This window comes from Pimephales promelas, chromosome 10 (assembly GCF_988280905.1).
Source record: "Pimephales promelas chromosome 10, fPimPro1.hap1.1, whole genome shotgun sequence".
Lineage (NCBI taxonomy): Eukaryota > Metazoa > Chordata > Actinopteri > Cypriniformes > Leuciscidae > Pimephales > Pimephales promelas.
The window spans coordinates 17,317,237-17,336,467 of NC_142778.1; the positions used below are offsets into that span (position 1 = coordinate 17,317,237).

Below are 19,231 nucleotides of genomic sequence, written 5' to 3' on the forward strand. Positions count from 1 at the left end.
AGTGCGGAAGAAAAAAGTTCCATCAAAATACTGGTCAGAGAGTGAAGGTAAACACGCGATAGCTTTTTCATGCATTACTACGCTGTTAATGTATAAAAATCATATACCATGCATGATTGCAGAGATATACTGTATAAACTATAGTCATCCTGAATTGATAGGAGAATATGAGATTCCAACTGAAAAAAGGAGAAAAATGTCCACATCTTCCCAAAAGCCAGTAAGCCTCCCAAAGCCTCCGAGTTGTAAGTAACAGATTTAACTTTTCGTGTAATTTCTTGTGTTGTGTTGATTTGATGGTGGTGTGACCAGTGTCAATTAGTGAACAGGCAAACTAAGTGTATTGCCAGCTGGCGGGAACAGGCTATTTTGTGCAAAATACAAACAGTATCATGTATATAATGAAAATCCTATTTTAAAAATGTTTTGAATTCAGTTGGAGTGTCTTTTTTTGAGTGAGTTGTAGGTTTTTTTTTTTTTTTGTCATGGCATTTTGTGTAAGTTACAATTCCTTGTAATCAACTCCCCTGAACTATGAGTTTATCCCATGCTTCCAATGTCTGTTCTTAGACAAACTACCTGCTGACATCACAGTCACTGCTCACGCGCCTGAGGAAGATGAGCCATCCCTGCCAAATCTTTCAGCTAATAATACTTTCCATGGTATATGTTTAACGTTTGTCTACAATTCATCTGTTAAGATAAATGTTTTTTAGATTTTTTTATCTTCAGTAAATTAAGTTTATGACTGCTTTTTTTAAAATACTGTCTAATCTCAATCTGTTACCTTAAATTATATGTTTATCTCTGTAAAGCGGCTTTGAAACAATCTACATTTTTAAAAGCACAAAATAAGAATGGAGATGACTTGACTGACTTACTATCCAAATTAGACTATAGCTACAGCATCTGGCAACACAGTCATGCCAATGTTTTTATTTTATTTCTTGAAGTACCCCACCCCCAACAATATCCCATCTCAATTTTTCAGATTTCCAGCATCTCATTGAGCAATCTGAGCAGCGGATGCTCCTCGCAATAGAGAGAATGTCCACAGATATATCAAATTCAATTGAGCGTCTGGTCCATGCGATTCAACAGAATCGTCCTGGTTCGGCAACCATTACAACACCACCACAAGAGACCATTGTGAGGCCCTGTAAAACAGTGCAGGAGCTGCAAGCTTTAACATTAAAACTTCAGAGCCCAGACGAAAAAAAAAGGATGGTATGTTGATATGGCACAGAGTTCGTCAACCTTTTTGTCACAAAGTGCCATTTTTAAAATTCAAAATGTAGATCTGTGTGCATGTTGGCTAATTTATCTGAATGAAATACATACACCTTTCGCATTTGCTTGTGTGCCAGCGATTATCCCTGCTCCGCGTGCCATTGCGACACTAACATTTGCTTTTTAATATTTATCTTTATATGTTCCATAGATACAGTTTTTGAGCCTGATGGGAGGCAGCAACATTGGAGACTCTGTGAGGAGAATCCTTAGAAAAATAGCTACCAATGAGGCCTGGTCAAATTACAGCCTGAAAGGCCGAAAAGGAAAACTGACCTTCATAGGGACAGCCCTCCACCATATTGTTTTAAGTATGCTTTTCAAAACTTCTCTCTTCTTCTCACTTCATCATGTCCATATATCTTCGGATAATTTGTTCTCGTTTTAATTTCTAAACTGAAAAAATAAGAAAGGGCCCGGTTCCCCAATGACACTCACTCTTAGCGCACTACGAAGACTCGAAAGATATCTTAAAGGAGCTGTATAGAAGATTGTGGCCAAAACTGGTACTGCAATCACTTTCAAATTAGGGTGTACTACACTTTCCCCTTGACTCGAGGTTGCCAAATATGCTGCAGGATCCAGCAGAAACGAAGTTCTTTCTTTTCTTTCTGTCACAAAGTATTTCGAATTCATTTAGAGTTGTTTTTTTTTTGTTTGTTTGTTTGGGTTTTTTTTTTGTTTCACAACGTTAGACTTTTTTTTTTATCCGATTCAGACACGTTTGTATTTGCAGCTGTGGTCACTAAGAGCTGGCAACCCGAATGCCACAACACTACTGACTCCGTCATTGGTAGATCGGTGGAGGGTGACACATCAGAACAAAACACAACATGACATCAATACCAGTCAAGGGCTGCAACTGCACTTTTTAATTGACAATATCCTGACTACTGTTGTCAGTGATATAAGTAGCCTATTTGAAATGAGCATGATTTCTTAATGTCTAGTGACATATCAGGGAAAAATTATGATTAATTGAAATACATTTCTTGCTTATAGCTCCTTTAACCAAGGTGTTTACTGTATGTTCCTAAGTGTGTTCCCCGAAGTGTCCCCTTAGGAAACTTCTTTCTTTTTAATCTTCCTCTTCCTCTTTAATCTACAAAGGCGCTGTCCCATGTGAAAGTGCTGAATTAGATTTGCTCGGGAATTGATTTCCCACTTCACGCGAAGGTGCATTACGGCGCCAGTAAAATATAGACTATTAATTAAATTAAAATTGTCAGTAGGCTGTTCACACGATGGGCCCTATCTTGCACCCGGCGCAAATGACTATACACGAACGCATGTCTCATTCCTATTTTGCACGCGCGCAAAGCGGGATTTTCCCCTCCACAGTCGTCGGTAAACTAGGGAATGAACTTGGGCTCCCTGGGCGGATCGGCGCAAAAAGGAGGTGTTTCGGCGCAAACATTCCCTGGTGCTATTTTACACTTCCACAATTGCGCCACTGACCAGAAAAAGCCTGGTCTAAAGTCAGTGGCGCGTTGCGCGTTGTTCATAATGCTATTTTAAGCGCGCATGCTTGCCCATGATGTAGCGGGTACACAACGCGCATTCAATGATTCTCTCATCAACACAGATGCAGTAATTTTTATTTTTGAAAATCATACATTATAACAAGAAAAAAGGGGTAAACCAAGGGGACGGTTTCCTCCAATCCGTCTCCTCCAATCCGAGGAGACGGTTTTGCAATCCGTCCCCTCAGTTTATAAACCGTATACTCACGAATTCTCAAACTGTTAATTCCCTCGGTTTAACAAATCGTGCCCACGAAACCGTATACCCATGCACGAGTTCCTAATTCGTGCTCTCTGATTCAAAAACCATGCCCATGCTTTTGCAATCTGTTCCCACTGGTTTGTAAACTATATACTTATATTTAATTTCACGAAAGGACACAAAAAAAAAAACCTGATCCACCACATCATTCCCATAGAGGTTGATTCTGTTATAGCATTTATTTTTATTTATTTTTTTAATTTAATAATGTAATAATGAATAATGTTGATTATAAATAATAATATATGGGAGGGGCGGGGAGGAGGGGGGGTAATTATTGTAGGCTATCACACAAACTATTTATGAATTAGTTGATTAGTTTTTCGATAGCAAAAACAAGTAGTTATTTGGTCGCATGAAAAAAAACAAAACAATAGGATTGTTAATATCTTACTTACATCTCAGTTTTCCTCGAGTGAATTTAGGTGAAATGAAATCCAGACTGTGTCTGTCTCTGTCTGAGGTGAGCGGCACTCGCGTGAACGCGGCAAAAACTCCCGCGAAGCAGCAGTTTTTTTTTTTCACTCTTATCTACACTCAAATGATTGGTTATTGCAGATTCGTGTCTTATTGTTTATAATTCTCAACGTTTCAACTAATTTCAATAGTGATAATCGTCATAGATCTATTGTTTTATCCCCCTTGTAGAATATGCATTTTTGTCGATTTTGGAGGGACCAGGGCAGTTTTGTCTCATAATATAGCAATTTTATTTCCAAATCGCGCTGTTATTATACAGGGCCCGGTTCCCCGATAACGCTCACTCTTAGCGCGCTAAGAAGACTCAAAAATATATATCTTACCTAAGTTGTATATGTTCCTAAGTGTGTTCCCCGAAACTCGCTCCTCTTACGTTCGACGTTACAAAGGCGCTGTTCCAAGTGAAGGTGCTGAATTAGTTGGCATCGATTGCTCAGGAATCGATTTACTTCGCGCGTAAGAAAGATAACACGTTCTATGCAAATTAAACATTCCTCAAATTATTCGAGTAACATTTATTTTAACATTGTTTAAGTTATCACTTATCAGTAAAATATAGACTATTAATTAAATGATCAAATTGTGATTTGTCAAAATGTTAGAGATGACGATCAAAGCAGGATGTTCACAGAAGCGCGAGCCGCGCGCGAATCCCAATGCAAAACTTCACGAGATAGTATGCAAGTGGCAAAACTAAACATCTATCAAAGCTCAGATTCAGGAAGGGGATATTTACAGGTAAAGATAAAGAGACTGAGAGAAGAAGAACGAGAGAGGGAGATGGAGATCAGTGGGAAACTAAAGTGGGCATGTGGGTAAAATGAGTCCCACTCCGGTCCTGAAACCTCTCACTCAAAGTGCAAACCTCAAATCTCCAAATCCATAAGCTATTTCTCAGCCTTTGACTCTTGCATAAAAGTTTTAATTGCATAAAACACTTTTTTCAAAACACTACACACAATGGGCTATGCACAGCTTCAGCTACTTCCTGAATTTCAGCCAGCTCCTTGTTTCCTGTCTGCCATTATTAGACACATTGATTAATTCATGTGTGCTTGCCCTCAGTAGTCATGGCAACAATAATCAGACACACCTGAATTAATCAGACAGGAAACTAGGAGCTGGCTGAAGTTCAGGAAGTAGTGCAGCTGTGCATAAAGCCCATTCTCTACCTAAAACACAAAACATCTAGCAGGAATTGACTTGCTTTTCTTTTCCAAACATACCAATCAAAATGCTACAATTATTCACCAGGTCACGCAAAAACTCCTCATATGTGCAAATTCTAATTGTTTTACTGATCGCTAACCAATCAATGCTTTACTGTAGAATAAGCCTATAATAGGTCAAAGGTCAGATTACCTGTTTTGAACAATAGATGCCAACAATGGACAGAGACCCCCACAGAGTCATTTGTGTCCTTCTCTGTATTACTATATAAAGAATATACTTTTGGTTTACATATGTTTATGGTTTTGTTGTATAGTGTATACAACAGTAATGTTTGGCCTAATGAATATTTTCTTTTTCTACATTGCATTGGTGATTACAGTGTAGGCCTACTAGTTACCCCTCTCAGAAGACTACTTTCACCATAGAACATTGTATTGAAATGTAGATATAAGTGTATGGAAGACCAAAGAGCTTTAGATTTAGAAAGAAAATATATATATATATATATATTTACATGGTGTATCAAAAAATGCACTATTATGAAATAAGTGTTTGCCATTTGATGGAAATGCTTCATTCTGACATGTTTATGGCATTTTGAATGCAGTTACATTTTTGAAGGAGATGCGAGGCATTTTGCATTTTTTGTGTGAAGTTTTGGGAATTGTGTGTAGAGTTTTGAAAATAGGGTGAAATAGTTTTGAAAATGTGTGAAAGTTTCTAAAGACTGCTGCACAGTGGTGGAAACTAGCGTCTTGAGCTCAAACAACACGGTCATGATGTTCTAACACTAAGAGAGTTTAAGAACGGTCCAGACCAACCTTATGAAAGTGTGACTTACAGAAGATATACTTAGCGTACGAACGTTTCGGGAACCGTGCCATAAGGTTAAGAGAGAGGTTAAGGAATAGGTTAAGAACTACTTAGAGATAAGAACTTTTTGGGGAACCGGGCCCGGTATACCTTCTTACGTGCGACGTTACCAGGTGCTGTCCGTGGCGATGGTGCTGAATCTGTTGATATCGATGGCTCGAGAATCAATTATTCTCTCGTGGTGGGGCTACTTCTCTGCGCTATGTGAGAATATATAAATATATAATATGGAATATATCTACATATTTTAAAATGTAATCATGTAGGCCTATCACAATAACGTCATAATAATGGCCCATAAGTGTTTACGTGCTGCTTTTTTTCCATTTTTGTTCGGTGGAGTGAATTTTGTTCTTGTAAACTGAAGCCCTGCATTAGAGACTTCACATTAATTTTGGTGCCTTTTTTTTTCTTCTCCAGGTGCTTGTGCCAAACAATTTCCGAAAAACACGGAAAAGGAAATCGATTCATGTATAGGGGAAACACTCAAACATGCACCTCACCGTGTCAAGGTGGTCGCAACACCTGTAAGTTATTTTATTCAATGATCTCTCTCTCTCTCTTTCTCTCTCCCCCCCCCCCCCTCTCTCTCTCTCTCTCGAATAACATAACTGCTTTGATTTATCTCTTAGACACCAAGTTTAAAAGTCGTTGAAGTGATTGGTAATAAAGTTTGATTTTTTTCAGGCAGTGGAAGAAGAACAACTTCAGGCACCTCCTGAGGATGGAGACAGTGACTAACATACACGCCCACACACTCTCTCTCTCTCTCTCTCTCTCTCTCTCTCTCACACACACACTATATATATTTAGTAGTTATTTAATTTATTATATTTCATAGTTTTTCTTTTTATTTGTTGTTCATCAGGGACTACGGAACATACAATTAACAAATCTTTGTCTTGTCCTAATTTTATTTACTTTTGATTTATATGCTTATGCATGACCACATATAAATATTAATTCATAATCTGTTTTTGATTACACAAAATAAATAAATAAACAACGAATCTCTGCTTTGCATTGTATCTTTGAATGTGTTAAACGTTAAACGCATGCTTAGTTATTATTATTAAGTTTCTGCAAGAACAAATGTGAAAGAGTTTCTGCATTCTAGTTTGGTTACAGGTCTTGACAACATTGGAGGCGACGTTCTGGGAACATTACATTTCCAAATAAAACATTGGTCCCCTAAACGTTCTGAGAACGTCCCGAATGTCCCGTGAAGGTCACAAAATAACGTCCTCCGACCCTTTAAAGAACTCCACATCATGACGGTCTCCGAACGTTACCGGAACGTTACTGGGCAACGTGTTTGACACCAGTGGGGACGTTTTGAGAACGTTCTAGAAACATCACATTTCCAAATAAAACATGGTACCCTAAACGTTCCGAGAACGTACCGAATGTTCCGTGAAGGTCGCAAAATAACGTCCTCCGACCCTTTAAAGAACTCCACAACATGACCGTCTCCAAACGTTCCCGGAACGTTACTGGGCAACGTGTTTGACACCAGTGGGGACGTTCTGAGAACGTTCTGGGAACATTACATTTCCAAATAAAACATGGTCCCCTAAAAACGTTCCGAGAACGTCCCGAATGTTCCGTAAAGGTCGCAAAATAACGTCCTCCGAACCTTTAAAGAACTCCACATCATGACGGTCTCCGAACGTTCCCAGAACGTTACTAGGTGACGTCCTTGACACCAGTGGGGACGTTCTGAGAACGTCCTGGGAACGTAACATTTTTAGCTGGGTATAGCCATGAAGGGGCGCGGGACAGGCACCTTTAGCCGTGACGGAACGCGGGACAGGTGCGTATAGCAGTGACAGGTCGAGAGACAGGCACGTAGTTCAGAAAGAGAGAAAACACAGTTTTTTTTTACCGTTTGGTAACATTTTACAAAAAGGTTTCATACATTGTTTAAGTATACATTAGTCCACATGAATTATTAATAATAAACTTCACTTCTATATGTTAATTTCAACCTTTACTAATATTTATTAAAATCAAAAGTTGTTGTTAACATTATTTAATGCACTGCGAACTAACAGGGTACTAAGGGTAAAACAAAGTTAAAGTAGTTTAAGTTTATGAACATTTTAAATGTAAACAATACATAATGTGTTATACCCTTCTTCGGGGTCTACTGGACTCCAAATGACTTTTGCTTAAATTAAAAAAATGTTCTCTTTTTCCAAATGGTATGAAACTTCCTACGGCTCTCAACACTTTCTAGATCAACAAAAAAAAAATTTAAATGGAACATTATCTGTTTTTATGTAGGTGTGACAAAAATAGTCACACTCGTGGTCTTCGGGGTCCATTGGACCCCCAAAAAAATAACATTTAATTTTGTAACAGAACAATAGTATGTTTTTTTTTTATTATTTTTTTACAAATATTATTTTACTGTTTATTAATGTTTTTACTCAACATTTGTGCAGTTTTTGGAGGATTTATGATAGCTTTTAAATATCTATAAATAAATCAATAAGTGGCACACTTCCAAAAATGCAAAAAACTTCCACAATCCAAAATTATCATGCTCACATACGTGCACACACACACAAACAAACAAACACATATAGAGGAATACTATACAGGAATACATACAGACTATAAAAACTCTCTCTTATCTTTTGTAAAATAAAATACTCTAAAATGCAGAACCACCGCAAAAATAAATTGGTAACACTAAGACACATTGAAAATGTGCGCACACACACACACACACACACACGCACGCACGCACGCACGCACGCACGCACGCACGCACGCACACACACACACACACACACACACACACACACACACACACACACACACACACACACACACACACGCACACACACACACACACACACACACACACACAGTTATTGTTATTGCTGTTCAGTTGAAATAAATGATCAAATCTTAGGACTCCAACATTTCTCTTTGTAACATGTTGTTCAGGTTTGATTCTAATCATATTGTAACATTATTAAGTTGGCTTGAGAAAGCCAACTTACTGAAATCCTATTTAAACTTATTATTATTAGTGGTGCTTGCAAAGCAACACTATTGTTATCCTGCATACTTATTAGTGTGAATGCTTCAAGCATTCACACTCTTGAAATCCAAATCTTTCTTATTATTATTCCGTATTCTTCCGTACGTTTTTCGGTCGCTTTCTTCTCCTCTCTACTTTGTGCTACAAAAACCATTCAAGTATCAAAATGTGCAGCTTTTCAAGGACATGTGTGCTATTACTTTTCTTTTTTATAACCTTTATAATTTTTAAATTATTAAACTTTTTATGCATATTTTTTAACATGGAAGTCAATGGAGAATTCTTCAAATTCTGTTTTATGCTCCTTCTGCTTTCAAAGCCTACAACTTCTGCATACTTTCAGCTATTTCTGTCATTTAAACTTTAAAATGTTGAGAAATTTGTAAGCTATTAAAGTTGTATTCAACTTTTTGATATCTATTATACTTTTTTCACAATCTCTACTTTAGTCTCATGATGTTTTTCAACCCGTTTCTGAAATTATAATGGGAGTGAATGAGAGAGACTGTTCAGAGCTAGAGCACGTGCTAGAGTGAGCCAGCTTGAAACCTAATGCTAAAAAATAATTTTTAAATCTCTGGCCTGGCCACAATTTTCACTCTTTGGGCATAAAATTATACTTGAAATGTAGGTATTTTTGTTGTGGTTCCTCTCATGTGTTTAGTAAATCCCTGGGACTTATAGTTTTTTCTCTGTGTCCTTCCAAACGACAGGAGTGACAGACATTCCTCCATTGGCAGCAATTATAAATTCAGGTCAAACTTTTGTGATCAGAGCAATACAAACCAGTTTTTTAACTTGCCAAAGTGGTCCCTTTTTTTAACTCTATCCACAAAAAAAATACATCACATCGTTCACAAAGGCCTTGTCTCGCTCACGGTCAGGTCATTTCGCCAATACAACCTATAGTTTTGTCTCTATTGAGGTTTGTTCGAGGGCAAGTATCAGCAATTTTGGCCTCTGTCTAAATAGGAAAGCTGATTGCACAGGTGATGCTGATTAGCAAAGATCAAAGGGAGACACACATAGTTGGTCCTGTGTTCTGATTGGTGGACAGTCACTCAGCTCTTTTCTGAAGGATACTACAAGTTTTTGTTGCATTTATGCCTCTACTTCTCCTGTTCTCCCTCTCTCTTCCCTCCTCTTCTCCTCCTCCAATCCTCTACTCCTTCTGTCCTCCTATTCTACCCTCCTTTCATAATCTCTTCTCCTTTCTACTCTTCCTTTTATCCTCTTCTACCCATCTGCCTGTCTTAACTATTTGACTTTCTGTGTCCAAATGATCTATCTATCTATGTATAGACTATGTATGTATCTATCTGTGTATCTATCTATGTATCTATCTATCTATCTAACTAACTAATCCATCTATATTTCTAACTAATCTATCTTTATTTCTTTCTAGATAATCTATCTTTCTTTCTAACTATACTATCTTTCTTTCTAAATAATCTTTTCTTTCTAGCTATACTAACTATCTTTCTAACTGATCTATCTTTCTTTCTTTCTAACTAATCTTTCTTTCTTTCTAACTATACTATCTGTCTTTCTGTCTAACCAATATATCTTTCCTTCTTTCTTTATAACTAATCCTTTCTTTCTTTTTTCATCCTTTCAAATCCATCTTTCTTTCTAACTAATTCTTTCTTTCTTTCTTTCAAATTCATATTTCTTTCTTACTAATCATTGCTTTCTCTTTCTTTCATCTATCTATCATCTATTTTTCTTTCTTTCTTTCTTTTTCTAATAATCTTTCTTTCTTTCTTTCTTTCTTTCTTTCTTTCTTACTTTCTTTCTTTCTTTCTTTCTTTCTACCTAATTTTTCTTTCTCTCTTTCTTTCTTTCTTTCTTTCTTTCTTTCTTTCTTTCTTTCTTTCTTTCTTTCTTTCTTTCTTTCTTTCTTTCTTTCTTTCTTTCTTTCTTTCTTTCTTTCTACCTAATTCATCTTTCTTTCTTTCTTTCTTTCTTTCTTTCTTTCTTTCTTTCTTTTTACCTAATCCATCTTTCTTTCTTTCTTTCTTTCTTTCTTTCTTTCTTTCTTTCTTTCTTTCTTTCTTTTTCTTTATTTCTAATCTATCTATCTATCTATCTATCTATCTATCTATCTATCTATCTATCTATCTATCTATCTATCTATCATTCTTTTTTTCTTTCTACCTAATCCTTCTTTCTTTCTTTCTTTCTTTCTTTCTTTCTTTCTTTCTTTCTTTCTTTCTTTCTTTTTCTTTATTTCTAATAATCTATCTTTCTTTCTCTTTCTATCTCTTTTTTTCCTTCTACCCATCTTTCTTTCTTTCTTTCTTTCTTTCTTTCTTTCTTTCTTTCTTTCTTTCTTTCTTTGCATTTCAGCTTATTAAATGCATTTGAATTAAGCCTTTTTTCTTTTTTGCACTGTTTTGCATTTGTTTGTGCATTTAAGTTAAGCTTTTGAAGCATTCACACGCATATTCCGCAGGAAATGCAATTTTTCTAGTTATTATTTTTCCTCTACTTCTTCTTCTTCTTATTCCGTACAAATTTCGGCGCGCTACTCCTCCCGCAGCTTTTGTCACAGACCCATGAAAGTGGTATCAAAACGTGCGGCTTGTTCGGGAATGGTGTGCTATGACTTTTCTAAGAGATCGGGTGTACGATGTTCGCACAGCGGACGAAAAAGCGGCCAAAAATGTCCTAGTTCATTTCCTATGGGGAATTTTCAAAAATTCTAATCCCAACTGTCACTTTCTCACAGACACAAAAAGGGGCCTGACAGCCCTATTTTGACAGCTATTTCAGCCATTAAAACTTTAAAATGTTGAGAAATTTGTCAGCTATTAAAGTTGTATTCAACTTTTTGATATCTATTATACTTTTTTCACAATCTCTACTTTAGTCTCATGATGTTTTTCAAGCCGTTTCTGAAATTATAATGGGAGTGAATGAGAGCGACTGTTCAGAGCTAGAGCACGTGATGTCATAAGCTAGAGTGAGCCAGCTTGAAAACTAATGCTAAAAAATAATTTTTAAATCGCTGGCCTGGCCACAATCTTCACTCTTTGGCCATGAAATTATACTTAAAACGTAGGTATTTTTGTTGTGCTTCCTCTCGTGTGTTTAGTAAATCCCTCGGACTTATAGTTTTTTCTCTGTGTCCTTCCAAACGACAGGAGTGACAGACATTCCTCCATTGGCAGCAATTATAAATTCAGGTCAAACTTTAGTAATCAGAGCATTACAGACCAGTTTTTTAACTTGCCAAAGTGGTCCCTTTTTTCAACTCTATCCACACAAAAAATACATCACAGCGTTCACAAAGGCCTTGTCTCGCTCACGGTCAGGTCATTTCGCTGATACAACCTATAGTTTTGTCTCTAGGGAGGTTTGTTCGAGGCCAAGTATCAGCGATTTTGACTAAACATTGGGGGATTTTCAAAAATTCAAATCCCAACTGTCACTTTCTCACAGACACAAAAGGGCCTGACAGCCCTGCTGTAGGGCAGACCTCTCTCTCTCCCTAGGAGGATTTAATTTATCAAGCAGCCAGTAAGTAATGGCCTAAAATCTTAATAGCCACACCATAGCAACCGGTTAAAGCACCCTAGCAACCGTGGGCAATAGGCACGAGGCCGCAGGCCTCGTGCCATACTAAATAACTCTATAAAAACTCTATAAAAACTAATTTTAGAGACTAAATAGTAATCATCTGTTAAAAAATACACGCCGACATCACAGACCCCTGATTGAGGCGTCAAATTTTGCGGATTATTGAGTAGAGGTGTGCTGTGACTTTTCGTAGCGATCGGGGGTACGGTGTTCGCCCCAGGGGCAAATCATTGGGTAAAAAAGTCCCATAGACTTTTAGTGTTTTTCCTACTATGGTAAATTGCATAGGGATTTTGTATTGAACATAGCTCTGGATCACAGTGTCATAGAGACAAGGGGGCGGGCTCATTTTACTCAGACGACCAATCAGTCTTTCAGCATCATTGTGAAGCTATTAAGCCACGCCCTAGCAACCATTTAGAGCACCTTAGCAACAACTCCCATAGACTTCCATTAAAAGAGATCAAATGGATATCTCAGGATATAAGTGTCATAGAAACATGAGGGTGGGCTCGTTTGACTTGGGCCAGCAAACAGCCAATCATGAATCACCTCAACAATTTCTGGCCATGCCCTAGCAACCATTGTAGAGCACCTTAGCAACCAAAATCCAAAGAGGGATATCTTCCATTCTGAATGTCATAGAGGCATGGGAGTTGGTTTATATCATTCATACTGACAAGCAGCCTTTGGAGTTTCATGATTGGCAGCTACCAAGCCACTCCCTAGCAACCAAACAGAGTACCCTAGCAACCATTTTGCAAGACTTTATCTCTGCATCAAAACATCGTATAGAGATGGGGGTTGGTTCATACATTCACATTGACTTTGGAGCTTCATGATTGGCAGCTGCCAAGCCACTCCCTAGCAACCAAACAGAGTACCCTAGCAACCATTTTGTAAGACCTACATCTCTGCATCAAAACATCGTATAGAGATGGGGGTTGGCTCTTTTTACTCATGCTAGCAAACATGACTTGCTACATGCTACACATGCTAGCAGAGAATAGCTACATGCTAATATTGATTAGCTAAGTGCTAAATCATGCCAAGAAAATGCTACAAACTTCATAGTAACCATCTGTGACAACTACCAACCTCCTAGCAACAACCTAGCAACCACCCAGAACACGCTAGCAACACCCTAGCAACCACCCAGAATACCCTAGCAACCACCTAACAACACCATAGCAACCACCCAGAACACCCTAGCAACCACCAAGAACACCCTAGCAACCACCCAGAATACCCTAGCAACCGCCCATCAACACCATAGCAACCACCCATAAAACCCTAGCAACCACCCAGAACACCCTAGCAACCACCTAGCAACACCCTAGCAACCACTCAGAACACCCTAGAAACTGCCTAGCAACACCCTAGCAACCACCCAGAACACCCTAGCAACCACCCAAAACACCCTAGCAACCACCTAGCAACACCCTAGCAACCACCCAGAACACCCTAGCAACCACCTAGCAACACCCTTGCAACCACCCAGAATACCCTAGCAACCACATAGCAACCACCTAGCAACACCCAGAACAACTTAGCAACCAACAATAATACCCTAGCAACCGCCTAGCAACCACCCAGAACACCATAGCAACCACCTAGCAACACCTAGCAACACTCTAGCAACCACCAAGAAAACCCTAGCAACCACCCAGAACACCGTATTAACCACCCAGAACACCCTAGCAACCGGGTGGTGAGTTTTGCCACTGCAAGCACCACTTCACATTTTCCTCTGGAAATGTACATTCTAGTTATTATTATTCTTCTTACTCAAAATTTTCTGACTCTAACTCCTCCTAGAGCTTTAACTCTACAAACTCCAAACTCGGGTCAGACTTTCAGACTGTTCTGACTTAGTGTGCTATATCTTTTTAGACTGATTCGACTTTCAGATTTCTTAAAAATTAATATTAAAAATCATAAAAATCCCATTGACTTTCATTGCAGCATGGTCAAATTGAGCCAAGACTACGGTGGCCCAATAGCGTACAACAAAAACTCAAATCTAAATTCCCTGAAGCCCTAGACTCAATTAAACTACCATTCTATATGAACTAATGAACTATCTATCTATCTATCTATCTATCTATCTATCTATCTATCTATCTATCTATCTATCTATCTATCTATCTATCTATCTATCTTTCTTTCTTTCTTTCTTTCTTTCTAACTAATCTATCCATCTTTCTTTCTAACAAATCTATCCATCTTTCTTTCTAACTAATCTATCCATCTTTCTTTCTAACAAATCTATCCATCTTTCTTTCTAACTAATCTATCCATCTTTCTTTCTAACAAATCTATCCATCTTTCTTTCTAACAAATCTATCCATCTTTCTTTCTAACAAATCTATCCATCTTTCTTTCTAACAAATCTATCCATCTTTCTTTCTAACAAATCTATCCATCTTTCTTTCTACCTAATCTATCCATCTTTCTTTCTAACAAATCTATCCATCTTTCTTTCTAACAAATCTATCCATCTTTCTTTCTAACAAATCTATCCATCTTTCTTTCTAACTAGTCTATACATCTTTATTTCTAACAAATCTATCCATCTTTCTTTCTAACAAATCTATCCATCTTTCTTTCCAACTAATCTATCCATCTTTCTTTCTAACAAATCTATCCATCTTTCTTTCTAACTATTCTATCCATCTTTCTTTCTACCTAATCTATCCATCTTTCTTTCTACCTAATCTATCCATCTTTCTTTCTAACTAATCTATCCATCTTTCTTTCTAACTAATCTATCGTTCTTTCTTTCTAACTAATCTATCCATCTTTCTTTCTAACAAATCTATCCATCTTTCTTTCTAACTAATCTATCCATCTTTCTTTCTAACTAATCTATCCTTCTTTCTTTCTACCTAACTAATCTATCCATCTTTCTTTCTAACAAATCTATCCATCTTTCTTTCTAACAAATCTATCCATCTTTCTTTCTAACTAATCTATCCATCTTTCTTTCTACCTCACTAATCTATCCATCTTTCTTTCTAACAAATCTATCCATCTTTCTTTCTAACTAATCTATCCTTCTTTCTTTCTACCTAACTAATCTATCCATCTTTCTTTCTAACAAATCTATCCATCTTTCTTTCTAACTAATCTATCTATCTTTCTTTCTAACAAATCTATCCATCTTTCTTTCTAGCAAATCTATCCATCTTTCTTTCTAACAAATCTATCCATCTTTCTTTCTAACTAATCTATCCATCTTTCTTTCTAACTAATCTATCCATCTTTCTTTCTAGCAAATCTATCCATCTTTCTTTCTAACTATTCTATCCATCTTTCTTTCTAGCAAATCTATCCATCTTTCTTTCTAGCAAATCTATCCATCTTTCTTTCTACTTAACTAATCTATCATTCTCTCTTTCTACCTAACTAATCTATCCATCTTTCTTTCTACTTAACTAATCTATCCATCTTTCTTTCTAACAAATCTATCCATCTTTCTTTCTAACTAATCTTTCCATCTTTCTTTCTAACTAATCTATCCATCTTTCTTTCTACTTAACTAATCTATCCATCTTTCTTTCTAACTAACAAATCTATCCATCTTTCTTTCTAACTAATCTATCCATCTTTCTTTCTACTTAACTAATCTATCATTCTCTCTTTCTACCTAACTAATCTATCCATCTTTCTTTCTAACAAATCTATCCATATTTCTTTCTATCAAATCTATCCATATTTCTTTCTAACAAATCTATCGTTCTTTCTTTCTAACAAATCTATCGTTCTTTCTTTCTAACAAATCTATCCATCTTTCTTTCTAACAAATCTATCCATCTTTCTTTCTAACTAATCTATGCATCTTTCTTTCTAACAATTCTTTCTTTCACTTTCTTTCTTTCTTTCTTTCTTTCTTTCTAACAATTCTATCTTTCTTTCTAACAATTCCATCTTTCTTTCTTTCTTTCTTTCTTTCTTTCTTTCTTTCTTTCTTTCTTTCTTTCTTTCTTTCTTTCTTTCTTGCTTTATGCTAATCATGTTAGCTTCTTGCTAAAAACATGTTAGCATGATGCTAGCTACATGCTAATCATGCTAGCTTCTTGCTAAAAACATGCTAGCATGATGCTAGCAAAATGCCAATCATGCTAGCATGATGCTAGCTACATGCTAATCATGTTAGCTTCTTGCTAAAAACATGCTAGCATGATGCTAGCAACATGCTAATCATGCTAGCATGATGCTAGCTACATGCTAATCATGCTAGCTTCTTGCTAAAAACACGCTAGCATGATGCTAGCAACATGCTAATCATGCTAGCATGATGCTAGCTACATGCTAATCATGCTAGCTTCTTGCTAAAAACATGCTAGCATGATGCTAGCTACATGCTAATCATGCTAGCATGATGCTAGCTACATGCTAATCATGCTAGCTTCTTGCTAAAAACACGCTAACATGATGCTAGCTACATGCTAATAATGCTAGTATGATGATAGCTACATGCTAATCATGCTAGCTTCTTGCTAGCAACATGCTAATCATGCTAGCATGATGCTAGCTACATGTTAATCATGCTAGCATGATGCTAGCTACATGCTAATCATGCTAACTTCTTGCTAAAAACATGCTAGCATGATTCTAGCTACATGCTAATCATGCTAGCATGATGCTAGCTACATGCTAATCATGCTAGCTTCTTGCTAAAAACATGCTAGCATGATGCTAGCAACATGTTAATCATGCTAACTTCTTGCTAAAAACATGCTAGCATGATTCTCGCTACATGCTAATCATGCTAGCATGATGCTAGCTACATGCTAATCATGCTAGCATGATGCTAGCTACATGCTAATCATGCTAGCTTCTTGCTAAAAACATGCTAGCATGATGCTAGCAACATGCTAATCATGTTATTATGATGCTAACTACATGCTAATCATGCTAGCATGATGTTAGCTATATGCTAATCATGCTAACATGATGCTAGCTACATGCTAATCATGCTAGCTTCTTGCTAAAAACATGCTAGCATGATGCTAGCAACATGCTAATCATGCTAGCATGATGCTAGCTACATGCTAATCATGCTACCATGATGCTAGCTACATGCTAATCATGCTAGCTTCTTGCTAAAAACATGTTAGCATGATGCTAGCAACATGCTAATCATGCCATTATGATGCTAGCAACATGCTAATCACGCTAACAACATGCTAATCATCTTAACTACATGCTAATCATATTAGCATCAAGCTAGCTACATGCTAATCATGTTAGCTTCTTGCCAAAAACATCTATCTATCTATCTTTCTTTCTTTCTAACTAATCTATCCATCTTTCTTTCTTTCTTTCATTCTTTCTAATTCCATCTTTAAAACTTCATTCAAACTTCAAGATTCTTCAAACGCTCTGGTCCGGCTTTCTCAAGCCAACTTAAAGTTTGTCATCAAACTTTTTTTTCTAGTTGAAAAACTGTTGTTTTTTCAGTACAAAAACAAATGCTAAACTTTGACAGAAGTATTTTATTTTTGTTATAATTGTGATTTTATAATATGTAGATATTAATCCAACTGAATCCAACTTTAGAAACTATATCTTTCAGTAATTCAAATAGTATATAGGCCTAGTGGAGCTCTATAGCCATCTAGTGGTTAAAGTGACTTATTACAAATTTTAACCTGTATTTTCCAAAAAATGGGCAAAAATCTTCCATTCAACCTTGTAAAATTACCCATGGTATCCCCAGGAATTAAAGTTATAAATCTGGGTCTTTTATAAAGTTTATTTAACATAAAATGCTGTTTTTTTTTTTGTAAAAATCCTATTTAAATAAATATTTATTCATTTATAGAAATAAAAAAAAAAATCATAAATCCTCCAAAAACTACACAAATGTTGAGTAAAAACATTAATAAACAGAGTAAAAGTATATTTGTTAAAAAAAAAATATTCTGTTACAAAATTAAATCTTATTGTCTGGGGTCCAATAGACCCCGGAGACCAAAATTGTGACTTTTTTTGAAGACCATCAGAGGGTTAAACTTTTCGGTTGATGTCTCAGTAAATGAGCTTAAGGAAAGATTGTATTGTGCGCAGTACCAACATTTTCCACTAGATGACATCCAGACTCCACTGATGAGATCTTCGAATTCCATGTACGGTTTTTAGTGATCTGAAGCTCAATTTAATAGGATAATGAATGAAGATGGTCCGGAGGAGGAAACTGATGTCTTATCAAGGTGAGGCACAACCTTTCCTTAATATTTGTTTTTTATTTATATTATGTTATGCCACTATAGTTTTGTATGGATTATTCAGGTTCTAGCAGTTCTTGGATCACGGATCACCAGTACATGTTCGACATATAATACTGAGAACCGATGAGCCGATGAGTTAAGCATATTTTTTTTTCTGAGGGACGAAATATGTTACATATCTTAAGTATTTATTTGATAATCAGTAGACCAAGTGTAACAAAAGAAAACATGTTGATCACATAATTACTTTTTATTATTACGGTATTATTTTAAAGTTTGGAAACAATGAATGGATTGTAAAACTGTCAAACTAAACATTTATTATTATACTAAATTACAGCTCATTTAATTTCTAAGTAAGTTGATATAAATCTTTGATGTAAACTCTTACCAAGGTTTTAAATGGTGCACTGCTCAGTAAATGTGTATAAAGCGTTAAAACATAACGTATTAAACATACTGGAGACATGCATCATTTTTTTTGTCGACTGTCAGGTTTTGAACCGGTTCATTGAAACGAACTGTCCGAAAGAACCGGTTCGCGGAAAGGAACCGAACTTCCAATCACTAATTAGCACCACTCTATGATTAAGTTGACACCTTAGCAAGTTGGGCATAGCTAAAGAATCATTTGTGCAAGGTGAGCATTTCTTACTTGACAGCAAGCTTCCATGACGTGTCCTTATTCTCAATAACAATTAACTTATATCATTATCATGTCCTCTTTATTTTCCCGCTATGCTTGCTATAAAGCTGA

The 19,231-nt window shown here is 36.5% G+C and overlaps 1 protein-coding gene across 1 annotated transcript; it reads left to right on the top strand.

Moving 5' to 3' along the window:
- Positions 1-196: 196 nt before the first annotated feature.
- LOC148977383 (uncharacterized) lies at positions 197-6,342 on the top strand. Its single transcript, XM_089116649.1, has 6 exons — positions 197-245; positions 571-663; positions 992-1,227; positions 1,442-1,601; positions 6,022-6,128; positions 6,289-6,342. The coding sequence occupies exons 1-6, from the start codon at positions 197-199 to the stop codon at positions 6,340-6,342; spliced, it is 699 nt and encodes a 232-aa protein (XP_088972775.1).
- Positions 6,343-19,231: the final 12,889 nt, after the last annotated feature.

What these genes read in the sequence shown, in the direction of transcription:
- LOC148977383 (XM_089116649.1), top strand. Translation starts at nt 197, where the DNA reads ATGTCCACATCTTCCCAAAAGCCAGTAAGCCTCCCAAAGCCTCCGAGT. An exon ending in CCTCCCAAAGCCTCCGAGTT is followed by an intron (nt 246 to 570) that starts GTAAGTAACAGA and finishes GTCTGTTCTTAG; the next exon opens with ACAAACTACCTGCTGACATC. An exon ending in AGCTAATAATACTTTCCATG is followed by an intron (nt 664 to 991) that starts GTATATGTTTAA and finishes TCAATTTTTCAG; the next exon opens with ATTTCCAGCATCTCATTGAG.